Genomic DNA, 11,790 nt, shown 5'->3' on the forward strand with positions numbered 1-11,790 from the left:
GTATGCCTTGTTTGATTAAATTCGCTCATCATGTTCAAGATGTCTTTTTGTGAAATATGGAACTCTTTAATCAATGCGTAGTTTCCATAAACATGTCCACATGACGCTTCACAAATTCTCTCCATGTAGTCAGTTTTTCGCCCTCGTCCAACCACGGATGGTTTAAGGAAGTCATTGGATTATAGAAAATATAGCTTTAGCCTAGAAATAAATCTAAAAATATATATATATATATGTACGTACTTAACTAGCAGTTAATTATTTTCTTATACAAATTTGAGACTATCTATGGTTTTTAACATAGCTTATGCCAAGCTGTTAGTCTAACTAGTGGTAAGAGGATAGTTAAGATCATGTGCTTGCTATACTTTGAAGCTTTTCCTAACTACAGTTAGGATTCCGCCTTACATTTTGCATGTCAAAAACGGGCGTTGGCTGGTGCCGTAGGGCGGTGAGTGTTTTTGTGGCAAAATGTATCTAATTAAAGCAGGGATCTCTTGGCCGGAAACCCTAATTTAACATCGTATTTCAATGAGCCATCTAGGTACATAATAAAAGCGAAGATCACGGCTAGAGGTTTGAACTGGGCATAACTTTGCTCTCTTTGTCTCCGCTGGAAGACCTTCATTGTGTGCAATTACAACCCGTGTCATTGGATAGCATCTCCCCCGGCCGTCATTCCCATTCACAGCCATTGATGCGTGTAGTCCACCCGAGAGAATAGAGAATAGGCTCTACACCGGGGCATGATTTTTGGTAGATATTAGAATGCGAAAACTTGCAGGCGGTCTTCTGAAGCCTCCTCTGTTAGTAAATATCCAAAGAAACATGATAAATAATATCCCAGATGTTTGAAATGCAAGGAAATACCGTTCTTTCGGACGTTCGACAGGCATTTCTGTCTGCATGCGCTCTCCACCGTTTAATCCCCGAATTTAGTGTCGAACGCTTGTTGGGAGAGTATCCAATGCAGACGCTACCCGTTGATGTTAAGGACGATATTGTGGCTGAATTCAAACTTATTCTGGACTTCGTGGACTTTTGGCAAGCCACAACGGAGCTCCACTGGTAACTTTTATAAGTAACATATATCGAAGAAAGCTTTGTTTGCTTTGTTTTCAATATGTGGGAAGGACAATTTCAAGTCATCTAGCAGAAAGCACTGTCAGGTATGCATTCTAACATCTAGGCTCGTCTAAGTTTGAAATATAGGGCTAGCGCGAAGTCGTGAGCGCACAAGAACGGTTCAGAGTGCAGCGCCTGTAGCAATGTCTGTTTCGCACCAAACAGTCCAAATGACATGTCACCGGATAACGATGGACAGCTCGCCCTTTGAGGTTGTGAATGACTCTCTCTGACGCAATAGGTATCTGATATAGCCATTAGCACACCAGATTGCCCTTCCATCATCATCATCATCATCATCATCATCATCCAGAAGAAAAAGAAGAAAAAGAAGAATATGACCTCAGCCAATCGTATCACTGGCGTCGGCGACTCGGTGCACATCCGATCGCAGTATTTCCCGCGCGGAATAATTCCTTCATTCAGGATATTCAATTTGATTCATGTTCCGAGGTTATATGTTATGTACGATATATGTTATGTACGATGTATATAGCTACAGAAAGCGACTCAAAGATCACGCAAAGTCGGGAAGACCCGTCTCCACACCCATAATCTCCTGCAACTTCCCCTCCAAATCCTTGGCACTCGCCTCGTTCAACCTGCGCAACGGCCGGCGCGGATATCCTCCATATCCATAGAACAGCTGAATCGCGTGCTTCGTGCCTGGGATCGCAGACTTGGTCAGCACCCAGTCACCATCGCTCAGAACCTTCTGCAGCTCAAATGCTTCCGCGATTTTTCCCTCGCTCCAGAGGTTGAAGATCTGTACGCAGGTCCGCGGAATCACGTTTGCGCCGCCCACAATAATCGCGGATCCACCTGAGATGAGCGTTTGGAGAGTGAAGTCTGCGATGCCGCCGAAAGCCACGTAGGGATGGTTTGCGGTGGGTTTGAGTGTTGTCGTATTCTCCTTTACAGGGAATGGCGCTGTGGGAGTGATGGCATTGAGCGCACGAGCGACTCGGGTGAGTTTACCGGTGTTTGCGCAGGTGAACTTGGTGCCGACGATGTTCGGGTGCTGCGAGATGCGAATGATGAGGTCCGAGTCCATGTCAATTCCGGCCACAGCGCCGGGGTAGTTGTACAGAATCACTGGTAAGGGGGACTGGTCGGCCACAGCGGTGAAGAACTCGTATATCGACTCATCGTTCCCGACTGCGTAGCGGTAGTAGCTGGGAGGGACGGTTAGAATGTACTCGGCGCCCGCTGCAGCACACTCTTGAGCCAGCTCGACTGTGCCGCGCACGCTCTGTTCGCTGGCGCCGGCAATGATGGGCACGTTTTGGTACCCAGCGTCATCGAGGGCGGCGCGGGTCTCGCGTGTGACGGTTGCGCGTTCTTGTCTGGTCAAATGCACTGCCTCGCCGTTGGAGCCCATGGTGACGAGGCCGACGAGGCCGGCTTTGGCGAGACGGACGGCATGTTTGCGGATTGATGGGGTGTCGAGTTCTTCGGTGTCGGGGTGGAAGAAGGTGACTGTTGGACAGTAGACTCCGGGCCGGAGGGGGGTTCTGGCTGTGGTCATATTGGCTCTTAACAAGGAGGGCGTTATTTCCACTCGGTTATGGCAGGGAGACAGAGAAGAAAGATGCAGACGGGCGTGAGTGAGAGTTATAGGGAGTATAAACAAGATATTCCCCCGCGTCGTCTGATTGGTGGAAGAACGCACCTCCACCAATAGGAGTTTACACCGAGGGGTATATATCTCCTCCATGGCTCCGAGGGGCAGAAAGATGCATCCAGCTCGTTTCTTTCTTTGCGCACACAACTGCTATATGTGCTAAATATCACGGCAACCAGAAGAAGCGAACACAAACGCAATCGAGAGTGTTTGCATGTTAAAAGCCGACAAGGCGTGGCGTGGCGTGACGGAGGGCTGTTTGCATGCCAATTCTTGCAAGAAAAGAATAATGCCTCACCAGTAGCCCTTGATAAGAGCAAACAGCCAATAAGCCTTGCGAAGTGGTTGCAGTCATCCTGTGTATTTTCCGTCCATACATGTAGGATGGACCGTCGGCTATTGAATGGGCCGATGCTGAGGGATTACTTCTTCTGACCACCTTTTTCCACTTTTTCTCTTTCTGTTCTTCTCTTGAACCACTCTGTAAATCATCGCCAATCCAATTGCACACAAAGAAAGAAAGCACCAAAATGCCTCCTCCAAGCGTTCTCATGGTAAGATCAGGCCTGCACTATGTAGGATTACGCCAATGCGCTCACACATGCTAGGTCGGGACAGGCGAGTACACCACCGGCTTTGTTGGCGGTGGTGCTTCTGGCTCAGACAAGAAAGTCGGCGTTGTCGGACTGACGATGTTTGATCTTCGTCGACGAGGCAAAGTGGGCAAGCTGAGCATGGTGGGCGTGTCGGGAAGGAAGTTTCCCGCGATCAGTACATAACTCTCTCTCGCTCTCTCTCTATCCGAATGAATATCTGTCTGATCTGCCGACAACAACAACAACAACAACAGAACAACACCTCCAAAAGAACATCTCCGACGTGTACAACGGACTCGACGTCTCCTTCGAGTCCTTCCCAGCAGACGACCAGACCGACCCAGATGCCTACAAAGCAGCCATCGACGCGCTCCCCGCCGGGTCAGCAATCACCATCTTCACGCCCGACACAACCCACTACCCCATCGCACTTTACGCCATCCAGCGCAAAATTCACGTCCTCATCACCAAGCCCGCCACTAAGCTCCTCGCAGACCATCTAAACCTCCTCGTCGAATCGCGCAAACACGGCGTCTTCGTCTTCATCGAGCACCACAAACGCTTCGACCCCGCCTATGCCGATGCGCGCTTCAAGGCCCGCAATCTGGGCGACTTCAACTATTTCTACAGCTACATGAGCCAGCCCAAGTTCCAGCTTGAGACGTTCAAGGCCTGGGCCGGCCGCGATAGCGATATCTCGTATTACCTGAATTCGCACCATGTCGATGTCTGTGAGAGCATGGTGCCGGATTATGCACCCGTGAAAGTTACGGCGTCGGCGAGTACGGGCACCGCGTGGGATATGGGCTGTGTTCCCGAAACGGAGGACACGATCACGCTGGTGGTGGATTGGAGGAAGAAGACGGATCCATCGAGGGTGGCCACGGGGGTGTATACGGCGAGCTGGACGGCGCCGCAGAAGGCCGGTGTTCATTCGAACCAGTATTTCCACTGTACTTATTCTTCTCTTCCACCCCCTTCTCTATGGCAAGGATGCTGATGAAATGTAGACATGGGCTCCAAAGGAGAAATCCGCGTCAACCAAGCTAAGCGTGGCTACGACGTTGCAGATGATGAGCAGAACCAAATCATCTGGTACAACCCGTGCGTTCTTCCCCTTCACACTTACACACACACATACATATATATGCGTACATGCTAACGGACTATCAGATTCTACATGCGCTACGCCCCCGACGAAGAAGGCAACTTCGCCGGGCAAACGGGATACGGCTACATAAGTTTTGAGAAATTCATAGACGCAGTCACAGCGCTCAACGAAGGGCGCGTGACGCTCGACGAGCTCGATAGTAGAGGTCTGCCCACGTTGAAAAATACGATTGCGACGACGGCCATTTTGAATGCGGGCAGAGTGTCGTTGGATGAGAAGCGGAGCGTGGAGATTGTTCAGGTTGATGGCGGGTGGGAGTTGAAGTAGTATATTTTACTTTGGAGGCGTTCCATGCAAGTGAAAGTGTCATATTGATTATTATACAACCAACCTCATTTTTTCCTTCCGCTGGCGAAAGAAAATTAAATACATCCAAGCAACCAAATAACCAGGCAAAGTATATATGTAGAAAGCAAAAACAGACCGAGACTCAAAACACCAAAAACATGCAAATAGAAACCAATAGTTCATTTTGAAATCATTGCCTGGCCTCTGCCAATCTGATCCGAGACACCATCATAAACGCCGAGAATCAACCATGGTGAACATTTTGAGTACACAGATCAGTTTCCAATCCATCAATCAAGAAAAAAAAAATCGAGATGATGATGATTCCAACATCTATAATAAGATTAAGATGTAGCACTCGCCCGTGCCGAGTTGTTCAGTTGTCGATGATATGATCCAATAGGTTGGAAGCCCCTATAATTTTCTTCATCAGTATAAGCTCGGCTCACAACGGTTCGAGAAATACTAACCTCGCTAAATCGAATCCCCCCTCCTCGTCTCCCTCCTCCTCATCTGCCTGTAGATGATTCCGGATTTGCTCCGGCCCCTCCTCCCGCTTAATCGGACCAAGAGCCCTGACATTGGACGTGCTCGGCTTGCTGGGACTGGCAAAGTTTGGCGGTGGCGGACTGCTGCTCGGCATCAGTCCATCACCCAGTATACCACTCGTACCACCCTTCAAGGGGCTCATGTCAGGCACCAGTCGCGCAGGCGTACTGCCAATATCAGCGAATTTCCAAAACTGGGCCGGCGAGCTCATGGGCATGAATTTGGACGGGATCTGCGCGGTGCTGGGAGGAGGCAGTCGTGGCTGATGGCGTTGAGGCGCAGGTGTAATCATCGACGACGGCCCCTCGTCATAATATGAGGATGAGAGTACGGGGGGAGACCCGGTAGCAGTTCCCGACAATCCATACGCGCGATTTGCCGCACTCTCGCTATTGTTGTTGGTGATATTTCGACTGTTGTTGCCGTTGTCATGATTGTCGTTCCGTGTCCGTGTCGGGAGAGGGGACTGCTCGTCAAAGTCGGCATTTCCTCCGCTTCGTGTAAGATCAGCCCGGCCGATTCGCGATCCTCTTTCCGGCGTGTAAGCTTCAACCGGAGCCACCGAGAAGGAACTAAATCCAGGAGATGGCGCTTGTGGGGAGGTCTTTGTCGCCGAAAAGATCCCTTCATAACTCGAGGCGGCCTGCCCGTTAGCGGCGCGAGCGGAGGATGGGGGTTCTTTAGTAGCTGGCGATGATGGTGCCGAAGAGTTGTTTCCTTTCCGTAACTGCTTCTTCCAATACTCCTGTCTATACTCCGGCGCAATCATCCACTTCATTCCTTTCCCAGGCTCATCAGTCCGACGCGGCACCTTTTGAAAGGCCTTATTCAGGGACAGGTTATGTCGAATAGAGTTTTGCCAGCCGCTCTGAGAGTGGCGGTAGAAGGCGTACTTCTCCATGATCCATTGGTAGATGCTGCTCAAGGTGAGTTTCTCCTCTTCGCTTGAGAAGATGGCCTGCGCAATCATCGTCGCATAGCTGTATGGGGGCTTCAAGTCTTTGGCGGAGTCCTGGCTGTAGTCAATTTCTTCGGTACTCTCCATCATCATGCCGCGATTGTACAATGGCGATGTCTTTGTCGCTGTTAGACCACCGGCGGCGGTATCTGGAGACCGCGGCGGTGGAGTGACCTGGCGCTTGAGAAATTGAGGCGCAGGTGCCAGTGATGGCTTGCCGGGGAATGCACCGGAGACCGCAGCACTGGCGACACCAGTGCCCATGTGCGCCACGTCATAGCTAGGATGTGCATGCTGCGAACCATCCCAGGGCACTTCCTCGCCAGCCGCGATGCGCTGGGCACGTTCGACAAAGGCCGGGTGAATAGTGGCTTTGTCATCGGGAGTAACAAACATCATCTGAGTGTTGGCGATTTCCACAATGTCGCCACTGTTCAGCACGGCGTCCGAGCCTCGCTTCAGCATCACATTGTTGACCCGCACGCCGTTGCGGCCGTTGACGCGAATGCGCCAGGCGGCGGACTCTTCGCCATCAAAGAAGATCTCGGCATGCAATCTCGAAACAAACTTGCTGGGGCCCAAATCGACGTGCACATCAGGCAGGGCGCGGGCGGCGATGGTGACGGGACTCGACTGCTCGTCGAGTTTATGGTCGCGATCGGGGGGGCGTCCAATGTTGACATGCAGCGTCTTGACATAGTAGGTCCAGTCGCGACCGGCAATCTTCGCATATGCCTGCACCGACTGCTTATTCTCTGATTTTGCATTGGAGTGGTCGCGCAGCACGTTGACTTCGTCTCTGGACACATTCAGCGAGGCAATGACGGTCTCGACGAGATCCTGGTTTGCGGACAGGTCGTTTTCCGGGGACGAGCGATCGGCGTCGTCGGCCGAGGCCGCAGGCTCTGGCGTTTGCACATTTCGCGATGGTGACGGCGGTCTTGGCTCGACCTGCGCGGGCGCGTCAGTAGGACAACGAACGGCGAGTTGATTGATAGATAGGGAGGGTGGGGGGAAGAACAAAATTCACCTTGCGCTTCTTGCTCGCAGGGCGGCTGGGAGAAGAATCCGGCGCCTCCACGTCGGAGGTGTCTTGCAGTTGGATATCCTTGCGGCGCGTGCGACGCCTACTCGAGAGCGGCATGTTTGTTTGCACGGCAAGCACAGGACAGCACAGGCGTGGGCCCTGAAAGGACGGAATGCTAGATCGGACTCTCCGTCGTCGTCGCTGGTTTCTGGGTTCTTCGTGCAGCTGGCTGGCAGTGCTGGGCGAGGAGTGACTGACTGTTGTGTTGTGTTGTGTTCTGGTGTGGGAAACGTTGGTTGCGTCTGCGGGCGGGAAAGCGATCGATCGTCCCTAACTCAGTTAGGCAGTCAGCGTCACTGCTTGAGACTGTAACAAGTTCAAGTGATGTATCTGATCTGACAGGCAGTAAACGAGCGCGCAGTTGTGGACTGAACGAGAAAAACAAAACTAAACTCCCGCGGCGGCAAACAGAAATGACTGAATGATTATTCCTATTTTCTCTCGTCTGTTTGTTTTTTGCCACGCCGAACCAGTCTTTGCTGCATTCGCTGTCGAGCAGAGCCGATTCGATTCTTTGGTTCGGCCAATGCGATGCGCGCGAAAGGCTCGAATTTTTCTTCTCTCGAGGGAAGAAGAAAAAGGGAAGCAGAACGAAATCAAGGGGGAAAGGAAATGGATGTCTGCCGTGTGTATGATCTGTCTACGTATCGTAACCTATATGTATGTACGTGCTGTGTTGCCTGGGTACCTCTTCTATGCAAGTCTGCACGTATGTAACATATACACCGACTTCGTATGAAATACTACTCTGCCCATCGACCTGCCCCATCAAACTAACTATTTTCAAGCAGAAACCCAATCTGCAAATCCTCACAGACCTCGATGAGGGCAAATCGTGGTGGAAAAGAAAGGCGGGCAAGAAGGGAAAAAAAAAAAAAAGTGGAATTCCGCATTGGGAAATTTCTTTGCATTTCGCCGGAAACGGTCACTCATGGATCGATAACTAAACAAATAGAGAGAAGGATAATAATATGACGATAGTGATAACAATAATGATGATGACATGCATCGAAGTAATCTAGATTGTTACATCGTTGCGTAAGGACTGTACCTATAGATTTTAGAACAGGTTTTAATCACAATACTTGGTTAAATATCGAGGTAATGCTATGCTTATGTTATGGAGCAGTTCTATCCGGCCATCGATGCGACGGTCTGACTGTTATGCATTCATTAGCTGCTACCTGCTACCTTTCGTATGTATACAATGGTCAGGAACTGAAAGCAGTCAGCAGTGTAGTTTGCATGCATCATTGTACCCTGATCAGGTAAAAGCTGTACAGGCACACATAGCGTACAGAAAAATAAAATAAAAATAAAAATAAGAATAAGAGAATTGACTGAGAAATCAATCGAACCAATAATCAGATGAAAATATGAAATAGACAAAAAAAAAATCCTTCCAGAGAGGAGTGTGACAACTAGCTAGTCCAATAAAACAAACATAAGAGAAAACAAGACCCGATGCATCGATTATATAGTCGATCGTAAAAAAAAAACAAAAAAAAAAAAAAAAAAAAAAAAAAAAAAGGTAAAAGGGCGGGAAAAAGGCTTTTAGTCCATTTTCACGCTTTCGTCATCGTCTACCCCCTTCAGGATTGGATATAGACTTTGTGACTGTGTCGCTGATGAGGTTAACGATGATGGGTTTGTCGTGTCTGCTGTTTTGTTGACTTCTTTTGAAAAATTCGCTTCTTCACTATGTTCAACGCCTTCCATACGATCCTCCGCGTTTGTCACGGTTGCTGCTGGAGAGGCAGATGGGAAAGCTTCTTCATCGTAGTCACCGCGGGACAGTCGGTCCTTAACATAGGCCCGCAACTGTTCCAGGATTCGGACATTTTCCAGCCATTCCTCTTCGGCCTTCCGCGCCGCTTCCGTCGCCGCTTGCGCCGTGCGCTTGGCTGCTTCGGGATCCGGTGAAGAAGAAGAAGAAGCAGCCTCTTCTTGTAGGGCTGGATCAATCAAACCACTATGGAACTTCTCATCGCGCTCTCGGTTCGTTTCTCCGGGAGCTACCTTCCTCGTGGGCGTCCGCTCGCCATCTTCCATAATATCATCGGTAGGTGACTTGGGATAATCGTCCGGTCGGCTTCTCTCCAAAACACCGCCCGTCCACCGCCGTCGGTCGTTATAGTCGAAACTATTACTGAGAGTCGATGGAGGTGCTGCATTGGCCGACGCGGTGTAACCACCAGCCACTTCGTGAGCGGCCGTTGAAGGCAGGCGTGGATACATGGCCATGTCATCCTGATGAGGGGGAGAGACGCGGTGCGTGTAAGAGCTGGGTGAGTGGCTGGACACGTAAGACACAGCACTCGACGGCGGCGTCAATGCTGGCGTCGAGCTGGGCGACGTTGAAGCTATAACAGAAGTATTTGACATGTTGCTAGTCGTTGCTGTAGCGTGACTAGAGGGAAGTGTTATAGGCGGCATCTGGTGTGTTGTACCGTGGCCCATGCGATGTATGTATGTGGCCCCAGGCTGGGCGATACCTGCAGCCGCCACATGGTCATCATTTTCGTAAACAGTTGTGTGGATAGTATCAAGCATGCGATCAAGGTCAATCAAGTCATTCTTAGTGCGAGCGTTGGACATTGGCGGGAGATGGTAAGCCTGTGTCGCCAAAGCTGGTCCGTAACCGCCGTCCGGTCCTACCGCGACGGCGCCACCCATTCCGTGGAGGTCGTGGGTAGGACCAGTGGTGAGAGGCAGCTGCAAGCCCTGTAGGCCGCCAAGACGCTGCCCAATAGCCGCATACGACGTGGGGTCGAATTGTCGGCGTTTGGTGTCCCCAAAGAATGCATTGACCGAGTCGAAAATGCGCTTCCGAGAATCATATGTAGTATGGTTGTCACCTTGATTCAACGCGTAGTAGACGTTTCCGTAAGCTGCATTTGGTGGTTGTGGATGTGGTTGTCCTTGGTAATATTGAGCAGGTTGATGGTAGCCTTGACCAGCGTGCACGGGATTCATGGGTTGCTCAAAATAATGGCCTCCAGCAGGAAATCCTGTTCAAAGAGTCAGTTTAAGGGCCAGACCTTTGTATCAAGAGCAGAGAAACGCTAACCTTTGGGGTTGTTGACCATACCATAAGGCAGTTCCTGGCCTCTTACATCAGCTGGGCCAGGCGACCGCAGGAGGACCGAGTCATCAGCATGCGTCTTGACGTGCTTTTTCAGATCCTGGGGTCGCTTGAACGCTTTTCCACAGAGATCGCACTTGTGTGGCTTCAACGGCACATGGACCCGGATGTGCGAGGTGATGTGATCTCGCTTGACCGTCGTAGTCCGACAGTTTCCCCATTGGCAGGTCAAATTCAGATTATTGGTAGACTTGCGACCAACGTGCTTCTCACAGACGTGCTCCTATTTTATATTAGTCTAGTCTCTAGTTCTAGTCGTCGGTTGCCGAAAACTTACATAAAGCACTTCGGGATTGGCACATCGCTCTGAACACCCCTGCCACATGCATTGAAAATCTTCCACTCCGGCACTGCCAGTGGAATTATTCTGGTTGCCGACCACGGCCACGGCGGCGGCGGCTTGGGCCTGAGCCTGGGCCTGAGCTTGCGCTTGAGCCTGAGCCTGGGCCTGAGCTTGCGCTTGAGCCTGAGCCTGGGCGCTGCTGGACGACGTGGTTGGCGACTGTGGCGATGTTTCTGAATTCGGAACAGTATTCACAGAGGGAGCAGTAGATGTGGAGGGTGTAACAGTCGAGGCTTGGGGAGCAGCAGTCGCCGCCGAGTCTGTTGCTGCTGCTGCTGTTGTTGCTGCCATGATGGACGGTGGACGATGGATGCCAAGCCACGTGAAAGAGTCTTGGTATTCAGCGGGAAGGCACCCGATTCAATCAAGAAGAAAAGAGTAAACAAAGTGCTGCCTCTTTTCTTGTTTCTTTGCGCTGGCCAGGGCACAGACAGAGTATTATGCGAAAAGGCGATGGGTTGTTTTTTTCTCTTTTCTTTTGCAAGGAGGGAAAATGAGCGATAAAAGGACAGGGAGGGGGCAGTTTCTGACCACCCAGTCGCGTAACGTCGCCGAGGCAGAGAAAAACAACTTTCCCACGCCGCCACAGCTGACTCGAACAAGCAAGTAGATGATATAATAAGCGATATATAAAAATAAAAAAAAAACAGGACAATAGAGTGCAGGGCTCAAGGCTTATTTTCGAGAGTGTCCGGTCCAAGATTGAAACGGAAGAAGCAGGAGGAGGGAAGAAGGAGGGAGGAAATAGGAAGGGTTGGCACGCGCCGAGCATCTGCCCAGACCCGCGGGAGAGGGAAAGAGGAGGGACAAGAAGCCTTGCTTGGCACGGCATGTGGCACGCCAATCAGAGCCCAGCCCGAAAGTCGGATTGCCCGATGAAGCAGTAAACGAGAGGAAAAGGCGC

The 11,790-nt window shown here is 50.8% G+C and overlaps 4 protein-coding genes across 4 annotated transcripts, besides 1 other annotated feature; 1 reads left to right on the forward strand and 3 right to left on the reverse strand.

Moving 5' to 3' along the window:
- Window positions 1–167: 167 nt before the first annotated feature.
- Window positions 168–409: a repeat region (Identified by RepeatMasker using a combination of RepBase library and repeat library created with RepeatScout).
- Window positions 410–1,642: 1,233 nt separating this feature from the next.
- UA08_04108 (L-threo-3-deoxy-hexylosonate aldolase) lies at window positions 1,643–2,653 on the reverse strand (the record flags this gene model as incomplete). Its single annotated transcript, XM_020266394.1, has 1 exon — window positions 1,643–2,653. The coding sequence occupies one exon, from the start codon at window positions 2,651–2,653 to the stop codon at window positions 1,643–1,645; it is 1,011 nt and encodes a 336-aa protein (XP_020120705.1).
- Window positions 2,654–3,279: 626 nt separating this feature from the next.
- On the forward strand, window positions 3,280–4,783 carry UA08_04109 (hypothetical protein; the record flags this gene model as incomplete). Its single annotated transcript, XM_020266396.1, has 5 exons — window positions 3,280–3,303; window positions 3,358–3,520; window positions 3,600–4,298; window positions 4,356–4,449; window positions 4,519–4,783. 5 exons carry the CDS (start codon window positions 3,280–3,282, stop codon window positions 4,781–4,783), a joined length of 1,245 nt encoding a protein of 414 aa, XP_020120706.1.
- Window positions 4,784–5,148: 365 nt separating this feature from the next.
- UA08_04110 (hypothetical protein) lies at window positions 5,149–7,455 on the reverse strand (the record flags this gene model as incomplete). The annotated part of the gene is made up of 3 exons (XM_020266397.1): window positions 5,149–5,218; window positions 5,275–7,262; window positions 7,342–7,455. 3 exons carry the CDS (start codon window positions 7,453–7,455, stop codon window positions 5,149–5,151), a joined length of 2,172 nt encoding a protein of 723 aa, XP_020120707.1.
- Window positions 7,456–8,952: 1,497 nt separating this feature from the next.
- On the reverse strand, window positions 8,953–11,177 carry UA08_04111 (pH-response transcription factor pacC; the record flags this gene model as incomplete). Its single annotated transcript, XM_020266398.1, has 3 exons — window positions 8,953–10,409; window positions 10,469–10,766; window positions 10,821–11,177. 3 exons carry the CDS (start codon window positions 11,175–11,177, stop codon window positions 8,953–8,955), a joined length of 2,112 nt encoding a protein of 703 aa, XP_020120829.1.
- Window positions 11,178–11,790: the final 613 nt, after the last annotated feature.

The sequence above is a fragment of the Talaromyces atroroseus genome (genome assembly GCF_001907595.1).
Source record: "Talaromyces atroroseus strain IBT 11181 chromosome Unknown scaffold_4, whole genome shotgun sequence".
Lineage (NCBI taxonomy): Eukaryota > Fungi > Ascomycota > Eurotiomycetes > Eurotiales > Trichocomaceae > Talaromyces > Talaromyces atroroseus.